The 17,388-nt window shown below is 39.6% G+C and overlaps 1 protein-coding gene across 10 annotated transcripts in view; it reads left to right on the forward strand.

Moving 5' to 3' along the window:
- The window catches only part of ELAVL1 (ELAV like RNA binding protein 1), a 58,812-nt gene that overhangs the window by 16,841 nt on the left and 24,583 nt on the right, over positions 1-17,388 (forward strand). For 8 of the 10 annotated variants that reach the window (XR_005827407.1, XR_005827408.1, XR_005827409.1 and 5 more), the window contains exons 3-6: positions 6,287-6,390; positions 7,219-7,372; positions 10,950-11,175; positions 15,434-15,505. Coding sequence is in view for 4 of the 10 variants with exons in the window: in XM_040590610.1 (XP_040446544.1) it covers positions 6,287-6,390; positions 7,219-7,372; positions 10,950-11,175; positions 15,434-15,505 (556 nt within the window). In the remaining 6 variants the exon portion in view is untranslated. Of the gene's footprint in view, positions 1-6,286; positions 6,391-7,218; positions 7,373-10,949; positions 11,176-15,433; positions 15,506-16,999; positions 17,114-17,388 lie in introns of all 10 variants that reach the window. The other 2 variants (XM_040590607.1, XM_040590609.1) reach the window with 2 other exon arrangements.

The raw sequence follows: 17,388 nt of genomic DNA on the forward strand, positions 1-17,388 counted from the left end.
GTCTGGAAACAGAATTCTTAAGTGTTCTTGTTTTGTGGAAAGTATTCTCTTTGACCGAAATTGCTTCCTTTTGCCTGGAAAACAACCGTTAAATTGTTCATGCAGTTTTGCTGTTAACTGTGGAACTGGAATACATCATTAACCTTGGATTTTTTTTCCCTAGCTTTTTAATCACTTTTGGTGGTATGCAGTTTCGTTAAATGTGCATTCAAGAATGTGGTTTTTGGTTAGATCTGCTTAAAGTGCGAGTGGAGCACGGTGCAGTGATTCCTGGTTCAGTGTTGATCTGACTAATCCGGCCTTAAACAGTACAGTGCTTACCAAATGTCTTAACTAGTTAGGCACAAGACCAGACTATTCAGCTAGGCTGAGCTTTGCCCCCAGCCTGACACGAACATGATTATGTGGGATTTCTGCAGTGCCCTTTTGGTGTTGGCATGACTAATGATGGTTTTGGACAGCATTTATGACTAAACTGGAGGTGAAGCATAACTGTAAAAAGTAATTCAGAATGATTAATTGTAGCTTCAAGGAGTTACTTGGGGGGGAAAAAAACCAACTTGCTTCCTTTTTCTAAAATGTGTAAGAAGACTGTAGAATATTTTTTGGGGCAAAGTGAAAGTGATTTTTAAGATTAACTTGCTACTTAATACCTGCACTAAAACTACTGTACTTAGCTCTAGCTCAAGCAGCACTTTTTCTAGTTTTCTGGGACTTAACTGTGGTCACCGTGGTAGAAGTGGGAAGGAATGGGTGTGTTTCAGAGAAGCGAAGCAATTTCTCAGGATCACTGATGAATTTAGGTGTAAGGACATTGCTGAAGAATGAAGGACTGGGTACTTTGGGACTGGATCAGGAGGAAAGTTTTTGTTTGAGCTGTGGGTTTTAGTTTCAGCTTCACTTGTTTTCAGAGAAGCTGAGATGCATCATGTATATCTTTAGTGAAGAACTGCATGTAGGGGTGTTTCCTGTATTTTCAAAAATACTGAGCGCTGTGTGGTAGACTAGTAATAAATAGAATCACTTCTATGTTGTGATGATACGGCTTGGTCAGCATAGCCTTGTAATGGAAAATCATGCCCTTCTGTTAGTTTTGGTGATCAGTGATTAAATACTTCAGATGTTTGTTAACATCCAGAAGTATGTCTTGACAAAAATCCTTCAAGAAGCTGTTTTGTTTCGTGGTTTGTTTTGTTGGTTTTTTTTTTTTTTGTAAGGATATCTTGTAGTACAAAAACTGCCAAGAGGGTAACAAATAGCAACTGCTTGTCTCCAAAGTCAGGCCAAGCAGTGTGTGTAGAACATGACAGGTTCTGAAGTTGATGTTTAAAGTATTGAAGTGAAAAAATGGTTAAAAATTATGATGTGGAGCAGATTTAACATTGGGCTGAAGGACATAAGGAGGAGCTAGAAACCAGCATCATCTCCTGAGATCAGTGGACAAAAAAAAAAGACAGAAGAAAACTAGCGGAAACCTACAGAAATGAGTTTTCACTCAATTAAAAATAGACTATGAGAGTGGGTGCTTCCAAAAATGTGTGACAGAATAACTAGTCCACTGAAAATGGGCAGAGTCTGCATTCCATGTACCAGTTTTGGTAATCCCAGGCTTTGGTTTAAGGACTACATTAGAAATAAACTCAAAATTTAGAAATGGTACCATGAATGGGAGAAGAAAAGGGGTACTGTCTACCTTTTTCAGCACATTGATGCCTGGTATTTGGATGTGGTGGTGCTTGATGTGTTCACATGTATTTAAGCTGTCTGGTTATCACTCACAGCACATTTTGTAAACGCAAACAAACAAAAAAACCCAAACCCAGCGCTCTTTCCAAGACACCACATCCTCCCCTGAGTGACATTCGGGGAGAATCTGTTCCATCCTTCTGTGTTATGTACTTGGGCCTTTTTAATTTAATCTCAGAACATTGTTTCGCATTTCAGAAAACAAATTCTAAACTAAAATGCCTTTGTACTGAGGTCCTCTGACATGACAGGAGCCAGATTTAAATTTAGGTTCTTGAGAAGGATAGGATGGGGAGAATCTATGTTAGCTGCTTCCAGAGGGGGCAGCTGGTCGGTAGTGAAGTGGAAAATTAAGTCCTGGCTCTGGTCTCATATTAGACTCCCCAGTGAAACTAGAGTTGTCAGTCAGTAACAGGAGGGGAATAAGAAACGAGTTAGTAACTGAAGCAGTGTGTCTCAGGGAGCTGGGAAAGGAAGCAAGGACATGGACAGAAAACCAAGTGATGCACAGAAAGAAAATGCGTGCCCTCCTTCATGAAAGGGCTTTTTATCATGGAAACAAAACCAGATTCTTTCTGCTGAAGGAGTATGGTAGTTTGCTTAAAACTAGGTTTTATGGTCACTTTGTTAATTATTCATCCAGATAAGGACCTACTTGTTGGTTGTGTGTTTTGTTTTTTCTTTTTTTTTTAAATCTTTGTCTCTTGAGTACACTTGTGTTTATGTGTATGCAAACTTTTAAAAGTTTTTTTCTTAAAGGTTTTTTAATTACTATCTTCTAAGATAGTTTAAAAACTTTTGCAGTACTGCCGCCTTTTGCATGATAGGTTTCTAGCAGGCTCTTAACATCATGATAAAGCAAATAACTTGTTTCCTTGCCTGGGATAAACACTTGACACAAACCATAATGCTTTGTAAATGCCGATTCCTTATATATTTTCTGGCATGCCCTCAAAGGAAGGTAGTTTGTATTGTTTAGGAGGAAGGAATATGGAGTAAAATTGTGAAGCAGAGAGCATTCCTCAAGAGTGATCTGTCAGGGGAACAGTGGAACATGCCTCTTGCAGTGACGGGATTGACGTGTGTTAGATACCCTACCTTGGTCAGAGATGAAACTTGGTGATTGAACAGCAAGAGATGCCTGAGACTGATGATATTAAGTATAGAGCAAGACCAGTTAATATGTTGTCAGTTTTGCATGGGTTAGCTTTTGTTTTGTTAGCTTAAGGACTGTAAAGTTGTTAAACTGATGTAATTTACAGACTAAAAGGGAAGTCCTGTACTCTAGTTTTTGTAAAGAAAAATAGGTAATATCACGTGGCAGGTAAAAGTTAACTGGACTATAATTTCTGGGGTTTAGTGTGAATTTACTATAAAACGCCTACAACAGATAAAGAGAAAATCTGGTAGCTGTTGTAATCCTGCTACTTTTCAGACCCTTCTTTTTTTAACCTGTGTTTGTTTCTGTAAGCCAAATTATATCCCTGCTCCCTCTTTTCCCAGGGCATTTAAATAGGCATATCCCTTTGATAAGGAATAGTCGTTGAGCAACCTGTATAAAATTAGAAGTGGAAAAGGTGCAGAATTATGGTCGGAAGAAAACAGTAAGTGTGGCCAAGGGGATATGGTCACTGCTTGTGTGTACTTTGGGGAACAGGCACTTGGAAGGATAAGTGTGTGTAAGCTCAAGGACAGGGTTTGGGCGACAAAAACTGGATCCCAAGGATGAAGGTTTGCATTTAGAGGAGGGAAGTGTTGGATGAGGTTTGTAGAACGTGCTTTCAACCAGAATGCCTAGCACTAAAATCTTAACTGCTTTTAACGTGAAGCTGGCTTACGTTTTAGGGAAAGGAAATACGTACAGTTTGTGTTTACAGGGGCTGGATCCAGATCATGTGGTCCCTTTTGGTCCTGTGTGAGTGCTGCTACTTTTATGCAGGATAAAACCAAAACTAAGTAGCTTAATCTTCTTTGTCATCTCAAACGGTGCATAAAGACATAACCTGCCTGATGCTTTGCAAGAAAGCTGCTGGGTGGATAATGTTTGCATGCCTCCTGTGTTCTCTGGGAACGTTGCAAGAAAATAGGGAAGGATACTCGCTTGCACTGGTCGTAGGCTGAGCCCCTGATGAGTGCTGAAGGTAGTTTAATAAATTTATATGGTGTGGAACCCTGCTCTACTCTGGCAGGAGGCTATAGTCACCTTCTCCCCAGCGCAGCATCCATCCAGGGAATGACTGTCCCGGCTGCCAGGGCTCAGTGGTTCAGACTCAGAGGGATTAATATTGTTGAAGTCTGTTTCCCTGGTCTTTAAGGACCTGTTTCCGTAAACTTTATTAGGATACGGATCTCTTTGGTAGTTTACTGGAATATTCATGTTTATGTGGCTTTTGGGCCAGACTGAAAATATCTGCAAAGCAGCTGGTACTCTGAGCCTTTAGGGCACGCACTGGCTGGCTGTACCTGTGAGGAGTGTTGGACTCTTCCCACCCTCTTAGGAGGTAAAAAGCCATTGCCTACTCTCTGTGTGATATTTGTTCCCTCTTATCTTTGTTTTCTTGGTCAGATTTGGGAGATATAAGCCAGGGTCCAGGTGCTAAAAAAATTTCTAATTGTTAAATCATTAATTTTCTTAATCAGGGGAGAAGAATCTCAGTAGGTAAGCGATTGTGGACTAACCAGATTTGATCTAAATGATTGACCGTCTCTGACTAATAAACCAGAAAATGAATGCTACAAAGAAACCAACAAAAATGCTGTAGGTATATATAAGATATGTCTGCAAAATCCTGATCAGTGTTAACTGTAGCTCTTTAAAGGATAACAGTGCAGCATTTGGTGCTTAATTAAGATCTTGCTTTTATTGCATTTATTTGTTTCTTACGTAGAGTTAAATCCTACTTGGCTATCAAAGAGTGATTTGCCATTACAGTTGTGCAGAAGCATCTGGCATCATGAGAGTTTGGTCTGTGCTGGTGAAGATGTGTTGGATATTGTTCCTGCAAGAGGGTTGAACACAAAGGGGATCTGGCTTCTTCAAGAGCTTTAGGAGACAGTTAATTTTAACTGGGACTGTTTATATAAGGGGTATATTAGAAAACGGGCAATGACATTATTTGGGTTTAGATGAGCTACTGGTATATTACATTTCACAACAAAGCAGACAAAGGCAGAGGACATGCCAGGGAGCTGCAGTTGATCTGCAGTGAATCTGTCATGTATACCGGTAGTAATAACAACTTGAGGGTTATTTGGCGCTTCCTTCCATCCCTTGTGGCTTTTAGACTCAGAGGCCTTTGCTTTCAGTAGACTGGTGATTCTTTTTTTCAGTAGATGGAGTTAGTGTGCAGTGTCTGTTCCAGCCCTTTTGTTCAGTTTCTCTGATACTTTCTGCTAGGATGATCACCATTTGAATCTTCTTTTTTTGATTGGGGTGGGTATATTTGGTGTTCTGAAATGTCTGGAAAGTATAAGAAAACTTTCTTACCAGCTAAGACTATTGCAGAGCCGTGTTGTGTTATTAAAAAAGGGCTTTATTTCAGAAGAGAATCCTCTACTATTAACAGTTAGCTGTGTCTTCTAGTGTTCTCAAGGCTAACAACAGAACTTAATAACTTAAAAATAGTATGTTGTTAAAGTAAGCACATTCTCCCATGTATGCTTACAGTTTTCTTCAGAAAATCCCATGGAACTGACGAGACAAGGATAAGTTGTCTGAAAAGCTGTATGTTTTATTGAGTGGGAGTTGCTCTGTTGCACCGGATGGTCTTGAAAGTATCTTTAGTTATTTTTAGGTCTACAGTGATAAGTCTCTAATAGTTGGGTAATTGAAAGCCAAGATGAGCTTGGTATGTAGTGTTATATTTGATAGTAGATGGATAATTGATATAGTTGATTGTGGAGGTTGAAGATAGAAGCAGCATAAATAAGTATATCCAAATAAATATCCATTTCCTTAAACGATGTAAAGATTTGCATTATTATTATTATTATTATTATAATTATTTTTGTGAGAGTTGAGTAAACTTACATAAAGTAATAGTACATTAATTAAACTTCTTTTTCCCTCTTCTCTTGAGGAGTAAGGTTGGAATAGCTACAGAGAAATGAGTAGCCTGATGATTTCTTACCTAGCAGTTCATCTGTTGACACTTTCTCACTTTCTGCTCTTTATCTACAAGAGTTTGTACTAATGAACTTTGTTAAATTCTTGCCTTTGTTCCACACCCATGAAGTTTACAAGGCTGTTCAGAGTCAGTATTTTTAGTCTTTAATTTCTTAACTGTTGATGGATGATCTGCAGCTGTGTGATACGCACTGTTCTTGAAGACAGTGGCATGTCCAAAGTGGCAAATGAAAGAGCTTTGAGTTACTTAAATATTTTGATGTATGTCAGCCTTGAGAAACTTTTTTGGCTTATTTAAATATTTGCTGTGTGGATTATGTTCAGTTTACTTTTTCTCATTTGCATTTCCCTTAATTTTGATGTTGATAACTTCCTTTTGTTTAGGATTAATTTAAAAAATGTTCTTCCATGTAGGACACAGCTTAGGCTATGGCTTTGTGAACTACGTTACTGCAAAAGATGCTGAAAGAGCAATAAACACACTGAATGGCCTCAGACTTCAGTCAAAAACTATCAAGGTAGGATGTCTAGATTTTTTTCAGTCTTCTGTGAAAATGGCATTCTAATAAGCTTCATTCTGGTGGTAAGACTTGTGTGCTTTCCAAGTGCAAGAAAGGTAAAATCTGGGAGAAGAATAGTGAAGCGAGCTGTTAAGCCTCTCAGGTTTTGTAACAGCTTTGTATTCAAAGATTCCCTTCTTTACATTGCCACCAGTTTTACAGAAGTAGGTGGGATCGTTCCAAATTGTTGCCAAACTTTTGAACTCAAGTACATCTCAGATACTTGATGATCTGTACTTTAAATTGTGTTAATTGCGCTCCTTTTCAAAATAACAGCTAGTACTGTGTGTGTAGGAAATAACACCTGCTTAGGTGATATTTGTAACTTTCTCGAGTAGCAGAAGTTGAGATAGAAAACTGCACTCCAGCTGGTAAAATCTTTTTATGAGGCTTTAAAAAATGCACTTGACAGCACAAGTTCTTGGTGGGATCTGTGATTATTGACAGGTCCAGTATCAGAGTCAGAACTTCAGACAGGGATTCTTCAGTGGAGCGAGTATGTTTGTTGGAAGCATCGGTATTAGTCTGCTGCTGTCTCTTTATAGTAATGCCACTGTTGTATAAGCCCGAAATGAATGGAGTTGTACAGGGACATGCCTTTTCTCTTTTAGTTCTGGCAGTTTGCCCCTACCTTCTCCCTGTTCTGCTTTTTTGAACTCCAATAAAAAATGCTGGCATTGTTTAGTGGCGAATAAATGAAAGTGACTCCTAAAGAAATAACTCACTCTTTCTTATTTACACCTTGAACTTACCTTTCTTTTTTTTTTTTTCCCTCTCTTTTTAAAGGTTTCTTATGCTCGTCCAAGTTCTGAAGTTATCAAGGATGCTAATTTATATATTAGTGGACTACCAAGGTCGATGACACAAAAAGATGTAGAAGACATGTTTTCACGTTTTGGACGCATCATCAACTCGCGTGTGCTTGTGGATCAAACTACAGGTGTGTTCTGTTACATTAGCTTCATAAAACTGTAGTGTGTAGCACGTTTGTTGTTTTTTCATAGACTGTCAGTTCCTAAGTTAAATCACTTTGACAAACTAACCATAACATCTGGTGTCAGTCACTGATAAAATTTTAATGGGATATCCTTTTCCAGTGGGTTTTTTTTTTGTTGTTTTTTTTTTTAAGACACGGAATGACTTATGCTGCCTCCTTCGCTAGCTTACACTTTAAACCTCATATCATATTTTATGCTTTTATTGTCAGTTTTACCAGGCTGAACTGCTGATTTGCCAAACCTACTCTTGCTATGACACTTGATGTTACTGTAGTAGTGCAGCGTGCTTCTGGGCAGTTTGTAACCTGGAGCGCTAATGTTACCTTTACTTTACACGTATGCAGCTATTACCCACAGGTAAATTCCAGGCCATAGTTATATATTAAAAAGCAAAACAGTAATGTGTTTTGTCTTTTATACCAACTTGGAACCCACAGAGATTTCTCATGTTTTAAAACATTGAGGTGTCTTACAGTCGTCTGTGCTTACTGCTAACCAAAAGAATGAACTTAATATGCTTAGCACTACTTTCTTGGATTTTCTGATCGTGTTTTGTTTTTTAAAGAAAAAGAGAGAAAGATAAGGGAGATGTTGCTTAGTTAAGCACTCGGCTCAGGAGAGACCAAAGTTAAGGATTTATTTTATAATGTTAATTGTAAGGCTGTGTTAAATGTGTCTTCACAGAATTTTAGTTTCTTGCCTAATTATTTCAGACTGTTTAACTGCAGAGTATGGCTTATCTGGTAACCTTAGGTGTTCTGTGTGGGTTTTTTTGTTGTTGTTTGGTTGGTGGGGGTTTTGGGTGGGTTGGTTTTTTTTCCTTCTCCATAGCCCACATGTCCTGTATGAAGTTGGAGAGAACTTTTGTAAATACACTTTTTTATTGATTATACGTATGCTATATTAGAAGAGAAGATAATTTAATTCTAGCAAATCCACACTTCTATATCTGGTAGTGTGTACACTTATACATAGTAGTTAAACAGCAACTTCCATGCCCTGTGAGGGGTGTACTGTAATTTAGAATGGGATTAATTAACTTTTGGTGGGATTAATCTGACTAAATGCTGAAGTCTACCATCTTCAGTATCTCTGTCAGAGCTAGCTCCTTGTGTAGGCATCTGCTTCTAAGTGTTTTGCTTTGGTCAGACCACACTGTAAATGCGACTACATAAGAGATATCCAAGGTGACTAGATAAGATCTGGATACTGACATTGTAGACACTCCAGCGTAGAGCGAGGAAAATCCTATCCTTCCTTTCCTGGAGAGAAGGATTCATTTTGTCCAACTTTGATATCTGTCTGACTCTGTCTCTAGAGCTAGTTATCCAGGTGACAGCTGTAGGTAGAAGCAAGAAGGTGGCTTCTAGAGCACAGAAAACTTGTTAATACAAGTGTCCAAAATAGCTGTCTGGCTGCCTATGGAGTCTAGATAGCTAGCATCTGTCTTTTAAGCTTTAAAATGAGATGAACAAAGTCATACAATTAAAATATCTCCAGTAATAATACAGTTTTCATTGAATGTGCTGAGGCTAATTCGGTGTCAGCTCAGAATATTCCACTTGCTTTCAAATAACTTTAATATCGTATTGTTTGAAGAATGTATTCTGTTTACATTATAAAGTTTAATGCATACATAGCCTAGGTTTTCTTTCCCTTCAAAAATGTAGCTGTGCCTTGGCTTTAAAACCTGCCTTTCAGTGCCTTAATCTAGGCCCAGTTAGGACACATTGTAATTCGTGCTTTCAAATTACCCTCTTAGCAGAGGTTGTTCTCTATTTTTTGAGAATAATCTGTTTTAAAATACTTAGATTTTTAAATGAACACTATGATAGATGAAGTGAGAAGCACTAAGATGAACAGGGTGGAAGTGGAGAAGGAAGAACAGTACATTGGGCTCTGGGATGGCTCTTGCTGACTTCTGGGCGATGCTGCTTGCTGTTCTGTGCCTTTCCAGAGCGGGGAATATGTTTCCTCCTGGCACAGAAAGGCTAATCTCAGTGGGTTTGGAGCATATAGTGCTGTCACCTCTAATTTGATGAGTCAATCTGGTCCAGCCTCCTGTTTTGGGAAGTAAACCAGCAAGCAATCAAAAAATGGAGTAACTTGTTCACAGGTTGACTCTTTTCCAGATGACTGAGAAATGCCAGCTGCACAGCTGGTGCCAGCCATACCCTGCCGTTGTTCTGCAGTTCTTAAGAAATAGGCTTTTTTTCTGTGTGACTTTGCATATTTAACAAGATGAGCTGTTAATTATGAAAGTTCTCCCAGTGCCCCACGTGAAAATAGGCTTTTTCTAGAGCTTGTGCTATGGGTAACGGTAGGGGTTGGATTCTCTGTGCTCGTTTGCCGCATGCTGAGAATTTTGTCATGCTGCATTTCCTTCTGTGAAACACGGGAAATAATGTATCAATGAATGTATTGTATCAATTAATTGATACAATGAATTGTCACAAACAGCTGTGTGAAATCCCAAGTATCACACCATAAGCTTGAACAACTTCTGAAACTTTGAAGATTGCCCTGTGTGGGTGTAGAGACAACATGAAAATGTTTGATAATAGCCCTTTCTGAAGTAGAGCTGGTAAAATTCTAGAATTAGTCTAGCCATAATATCCTCTTTGGAATGAAATTTAAACCCAATGTACCCTTTTAGCTTCACTATGATAAACAGTATTTCCAGCCTATAGTCAAGTCACAGATGAGAAGTAGAGGAAGAGATCTCATAAGGCATAACTTCTACCTCGGTCAGAAGGGTAACAGCAGCCAGTGGCTGGGGTCTGGAATAGGAAAAAAAAATCAAAAAACCCCAAAAAACAACAAACAAATGTTTAACAGCAATTTGTTTCAGTATGGTTACGAAGAGGTAATTCTTACTCAGTTTTTAATCAATTAAAAATAAGGTATATGACAGCCAGAAATAATGGACGTGGTGTAGGTGAAATTGTGATCTCTTTGTAACAAAAGGTTGAACTACTTTATTATAGTTAGACCTTTGGGCCCTCATCTATGAACCAGAGTGGGGTTTTGGCATGGAAAACTGAAAACATGTGCAAATAATCAGTGTCAATGTTGTGTTTGCAGATGCTTTTTAGTCTTAAAGTAATCGAAGCTAAGAGGCTTTGTCTTGTTTTTAACCAACTGGAATTAATTCTCTTTTTGTTCTGTGGAATTAATTTAAAATGTTGGGAGGGTCTGGGGTTTTTTTTTTTTGTTAATGGAAATGTTAGTTGATGATGGTTTTCATGGAGTTCTACCGGATTGGATTTTTTTTTTAAAAGTGTTTTAGTCACTGCGGTTGTTTATAGCTGAAATAAATGTATTAATTTGTCTTTTGTTTCTTAATTTTGTACTTTATCCTCTAGCTGCTGAAGAAACATTAGTAAATGTAGAGAACTTGAAAGCTGTGACCATAGAATATTTAACTTTTTCGTTTTTTGCTTTCAAAGTTATTTTGAGTTTATCCTGAACTTCAATTTTTTTTTTTTTTATTTTTTTTTTTATTGGTTTGGTTAAAAGGTTTGTCCAGAGGGGTCGCATTTATCCGGTTTGACAAAAGGTCAGAAGCAGAAGAGGCAATTACAAATTTCAATGGTCACAAACCCCCAGGTTCCTCCGAACCCATTACAGTGAAGTTTGCAGCCAATCCTAACCAGAACAAAAATGTGGCACTGTTATCGCAGCTGTGTCATTCACCAGCTAGACGGTTTGGAGGGCCAGTGCATCACCAGGCGCAAAGATTCAGGTAGGTTAGGAAGAATAATGCATTTAAGGCTGTACTACTATTCCCGTGTCCGTCTGGGAAACTGTACTCTTGCAGCTGTGCAGTAATACCTTCATTGTAGCGTGTGTGAATGAATAAATATAGTGCACTATATGTCCTGCAGTGTTATGTCAATAAATTGTTGAATTAAAGTATGATGAAAGTAAAAATCTTACTTGTAAAATTTATATTTAAGTTAATTCTGTAAAGGTACATACGCTACGGTGCCTGTTTCTACAATTGAGTGTATAGTGAGATGATAGAAAGTAGCAGAATCCAGATGGGTATTGGTAGATGCCTGTCTCAACAGATCCCCATTCTGTAGTCTGTATATCTGAATGCAGATATAATTTGGCAATTTAATTAAAGCTCTGAACCATTGGTTCCAGCAGGGAGGTGTCCTAGTAAAATAGGGAAACCTTATTTCCGATTAAGAGATTCTGTGGGATTTCTGCCTACATCTTGAGCTGTGCAGTGTTCTGTCTTTCCTTGAGTGCTGGTAAGTTCAGTAAGATTATTGAGTAATTGCAACATACTGTCTGCTTCCAGAGCTGTGGAAGGTGCTGCGTGTTTTGCCTTTGACAATTGCCTTAGTTGCTGTGAATATGAATTGCTTGAATTTGAATTGTCTCTGTCGCTTAAAGGAGGGTGTTGATAGTTGGACTGTGCTCTGGAAAATGCATTATATTTACTGTCTCGCAGATAAGTAATTGGCTTTGTTATGAGTTGTGTTCATGAAAGCTCCTGAGAGTAGTGTTTCCTTGTTGAGAATTTGCTTTTCTTTTTCTCCTCTCTGAGTTATCCAATTAGCTCAGTAAAATTGGACTGAAAACTCAAATAGCTTTTTGCAGCGCTGCTGTTCCAAGATTGTTGTGACCTTTCCATAACGCGTTAGTTCAGCCTTTTAAGATCAGTTAGGTGAAACGTGTCTCCAGTGAGAATTAGTACTTTGTAGTCATCTGTTGTTTTACGCTAAGAGTGATTGAACGGGTTGCCCGGAGACTGTGGAGTGTCCACGCTCAAAACCTCGCTGGAACGGGCCTCAGCAACGTGGTGTAGGTGTCCCTGCTTTGAGCAAGGAGGTTCACTAGAGGGTTTCCAGTAGCCCCTGCCAACCTCAGTTGTTCTCAGATTTTCTACAGCTGTAGCCCAGGCAAGCTTAATGCAGGCAGCTCCTGAAAGAAGATTTCATGTCTGTGGAGTGCTCATCTAGATCTCCCCATCTAAAACTTTTTAAGCTACACCAAGGAGTGAAATTCTGCCTTGTTGGCAGTTAGGTGAACTATTGAAAAACTTACACATCTCTTGTCAGCCAGGGCTTCAGTGTGTCCTGATCCCGGTAAAGTCCTGAGGCCTGTGTCTCGTGTTCTTGTTCTTAATGTAATTGGACATTTTCATCATCGTTCTTCCCCTTAACAGAATTAAGATGCATCAGAATAAGCAGTACAAATAATATTCACATCTATAATTAAGATACCGAATAACTTCAGTTCTGTCCTGTAAAGGTCACTTAGGAACAGTAAAAATGATTAATGTATTTATGTTAACAGTTGCCGGTGAAACTAAATTCTAATTAGCAGTTCATTCATTGATCTTTAATTGTGCCATGAAGAGCAGCATTAATGTTATTTGCGGGCATTTCATACGTTTCTGCTGGCATGGGTTTCCACAAGTGGGGATAAGATAACGGGAAACATTCTGTCTCTTCCTGTTCCATTCCTGCCTCTGCGGTAACAACTACGTCCACTCAAGTTGTCTGTGCTCAGTGCTCGCTTGTCAACACATCTTGGCTGACTCCTGCTCCTAGTTACAGGAGAAAGAGCTGAAGGTTTTTAGGTACGACAGATTGACAGAGGTAGGAGTAGCGCAATTCTGGGTTGAGCTGTGCTGCTACGAGTACGCCATTGAGACAAGATTAACCAGTTGACTTGAAGACGAGACCTGTTCATCTCTCTTCATATTTTGTCACAGACTTGCAAGAACATTAACACTCATTGTAAAAACTTCTTCCCTCAATGACACATACATGCATGCACATATGTACATGTATGCCCAACACGCACCATCCCACAGCCCTTCTTATTTTTCTTCCCGCCTTTGCTGTTAACTACAAGTTTTTCTAGGAAGCCTTCCTTAAAGGATGCTGAACTTAGTGAGTTATAATTAGTCATACTGTGTTAAAGCTGGAGAACCTTAGCTTTGACCGAGTCTTGTTTGTTTTGTGCAGTGAACAAAACATGATGAAAGGATAAGCTGCTTCCAAAGAGCTCACAGTCCATATAAATTACAATTGTCGTCTCTGCTCCATAGAGGTTGAATACTTAACCTGGCATTTTGATTACACTTCATCTCATTCCATCATATCCCTGTAAATCCAGGTTTAAGCCTTTAGTATCTCTAATTTGTAATTGTTAATTCCTACAGATACCGCTCAGATCCTTTGTTTAATGTTCTGTTAATCCTTTGTAGTTCCAGTGGTATTTGTAGCTCACATCAGAAACTGGTCTTAATGCCTTGTCCCACTGGAGTCCTGGATTGGCCTGCTCATTCTGAGACATGGTCCAGAGTGCTGTTTCCATCCGGAAGGAATGATGCTTGCAGCATGGGATTGTGTTTGGAGGATAAATTAAACATCTGGGGCAGGAGTTTCTTTTGAGTGTAAGATTTGTTTACTTAGAGTAGCCGATCTTTAGGTGTTGAGCTCTGATGAAGTTAAGGAGTTTAGCTCCTGAAGCATGAGAAGGCTGGCCAAAGTCCCTAGAAGTCCTGTGCTTTTCCAGTTCACCAGAGCTTCATGCTAGAAGAATCTTCTTTCAAATCTTGAAAATATTCCCAGTTCAGCTGGTTTTGCCTTCAGACATGTTCAGGATTGGAGCCAGTTCCCACTTACTTTGATGGGCATACTTCTGTTGATACAGGAGTCAATGAGTTGGGTCCAAAATGCCTGGAGGGGAGGTGTTGATTCTTGATAGTACTTTGATCAAGGGGAAATGCTAGAAGACTCTAGAGCGGTGTTTAACCCTGTCACTGGCATTTCTGCTCAGACAGCTCCCACACATCTGTTTTATTTCACTCCAGTGAAATTGTTTAGACTTTCAATTTTGAAGCCAATTTGTAATTTGAATGCAAGTTGTCTGTGTTGAGAATGCCACAGAAAAAAGCATTTCATCCAGAGTAGTATTTAATCAAAATTCTAGAAGCATGTGGTACTGAAACCCCTTATTTTGATTGCTGCTGCTCTCTGACATGTAGCCCTTTGGTTCAACACCCTGCTATTTCAGGCTTAAGGCTGGTATCACTGAATTCTCAACCAGACTGGTTTTTTGCACAGTAGGTGGTTCCTGTCTGTATCAGGGTGTAGGAGAAAGTTGCTAGAGGGGGAAAACTGTGGACATGACCAGTATCAGTGTAGTTGAACTCCTGCTCTCTGTGGAACTATTAAAAAGTAAAAAGATGCTCAGCTCACGTGTAAAGGCAACATAGGCTAATATTAAAAATAATATTACTGTTTATTATCATGTAAACTGTGGGATTGCTCCCACCTGTGGTGCTGTATATAGCTGTTCTCAGATTGCAGTGAAAAGAATTCAGCAAAAGGTTTATAGGACTTTCATAGAGCTAAAAATGAATTGTTTTGTTCAGGAGTGTCATTTCTGAGATTGTCCTCTAGCATGTTAAATAATCTCAGAATCTTATTAAATGAAGCTGTCTGTCTCATACCTGTACAGCAAAAGGTCATTCATACAAATGAGAAGCTTATAAAGTGTAAAATACTACAATTAAAAATATACTCTGTTGATACTTAGTGTCACAAGGTGGTGGAGTTGTGAGGTTGGCGTGACTTAAAAGAACCACCCATGGATAGCATCATCTGCAGACTTTTAGGGAGGATTGAAAAAGCAGCGTGGAGGGGAGAGTATAAAAATAAGTACAACAAAAATGAGGACACTGGCAGTAAGTATGCAAAGGCCGAGATCACTCAAATTAGAATATTAATGGAATTTTTAAAACATTTTCTCAGAAACATCTTGGATCTCTGTGGGGTTTAGTGTTCTTTGCCTAAATCAAACAGTGTTTTAAACATCTTTAATAACTGCCTAGGAGTCACATTGATTTTGTGTGGTTGAAGAAATCTTTTCCTGTAGGACAGAGAAGTGTTATGTGTCGTCTGTTCTGTGCCTGGCTGCATACAGGCTGTTACCCCGAGCTAACCAAGAGATTTTGTGTCCCTCTTGTGCAGGCCTTCAGCCCAGGACAAGCGTAGCGATTTATCAGATCAGCTGAATTGCAGTAGGAGCCCGCTCAACTCATTGTGAGTGCTCTCACTCATGGCAGATGTCCTGTGTGATGCTTCCAGGTGGATGCAAGCCTATACGTAAATTTAGCCTTCCACATAGGATCTGATTCTATACCGTGTTTACTGTCACTTTTTTGCAAATTTCTTTTTTGATGGTTGCCTTTTAACCAAGCAGAAACTTTTGTGAAAGGCTGTTTTTTTCATGTGTATTTGCAAAGTATAGCTTCACTTCAGTATCGTGTTAGATCTGGGTGAGGGAGATACTATGTGTGAGGTGGTATTTCCTATGGTTGGTTTTTTGAAATCACTTTTCAAGTCTTTTAGGGATATTTTTACCCTTGTGTAGTGTTTTGTTTTGTTTTTGTTTATAAACCTGTAAGGCTTTTGTGAGTCAAAGCAGGAAGAGAGGAGAATCAGAGAATTAGTGTATCCAAAGAACAGAGATACTTGCTATTTAAAATTATTTTGCCTGTATAGTATGCATTTAGATTTGTTGTCTTCCTGCATTCGATGCCCAGCTGCTCTTCTACAGGCGTTTCCAGTCCTTGATGTACTGTCGATCTGAGCTTGTGGGCAGAGCCCGAGGCTTTATAGCAAGCAAGGTTCAGAGCTACACTGACTGCTGGAACCAACATCATGCAGTTCTGAGCTTAGTGATTTTCTGCTCCCCATACATGTGAACAAGAACCTGAGACTGGTGATCTGTTGAGATGAAACATTTCCAGATACTAAGATAAATACTTCCTACCAGATCATTACTCAAATGGAGAGAAGCTACAGGGCTGAAGGTGCCTGTCAGAAAAAGTAAGCATGTAAAGCATGCACACAGGAACATTTTTATATAAAAGCAAAATAAATAGTAGATATGTCACATAACCATCAGATCACGTGGATTAGTGCGTCTCATTCACACTGTGATACTCTTAACTGCTTTTTCAGTTTTACTGTAGTACAAGGATTCCCAAACTTGGATTTGCTTGGGGCTGGCCAACAGTGGCAGCGGCAGTGAGTACGTGCAGCAGGAGCTCAGGTGTGGCACAGCAGCAGCAGGTAGCCAGCTGGGCTGCAGCCTGGCTGAGCCAGGGCACCTCGGCTGCCTCCAGGCAGTCAGCAGCAGCTAGGGTGTGATGGAGGGGCAGGGGTCTGTGCCACCAAGACTCCCCCCGCTGTGGGTACAGGAGGGTCTGATAGCTCAGGTCTCCAAGACAGTGAGCGCTCTGAGCACTGGCGAGCCTGGGGCAGGGGAGATGGTGACTGAGTGCTTCTCTTGTATGAGTGCATCAACCGAAGTGCCACACTGAACATGAGCTGACTTCCCTGCGTGTATGTGTGTGCTGCTGCAGCTCTGCTCCCCTTCCCTCTGAGAGACATTGCCTTCAGCCCTCCCTTCTATTATAAAGGCAGCAGCAGCTCCTATCTTTATGCAGGGCAAGAAAAAATCAGTGGGGAAGTGTTTGGCACTTAAATGCAGTGTTCACTGCCCAGACATCCATTCCGTGTTTTCTCCAGGTCAGCAGAGAATCAGGAACTGCCACCGCCATGTTCTTGGCAGAGAGCAGCACGTGTACCGCTTTTAAGTGGTTTGCATATCACCAGTGGTACACCACAGTTTGGGAACCCCTGGTATAGTATAATTATATTTCTACAATCACGTGACCGCACATTATTTAAATAATACATAAGCACAAGGGATCAAATTGAGTTTTTTACCTTAACTTTCACATTTCCTGACCTTTGAGTGCTTAGCTGTGCAACCATAATATTGCATTAAAATATTCTGAAGCTTTGAATTTCTAGGATGGAGACCAGAAATAGAATAAAGGGGAATTAGAGATGTGGATTAGAGGAAAAAAGAAAATAATACAAAGCAAGACATGGAAATGAGAGGTTTTTGCTTT

This window comes from Falco naumanni, chromosome 4, assembly GCF_017639655.2.
Source record: "Falco naumanni isolate bFalNau1 chromosome 4, bFalNau1.pat, whole genome shotgun sequence".
Lineage (NCBI taxonomy): Eukaryota > Metazoa > Chordata > Aves > Falconiformes > Falconidae > Falco > Falco naumanni.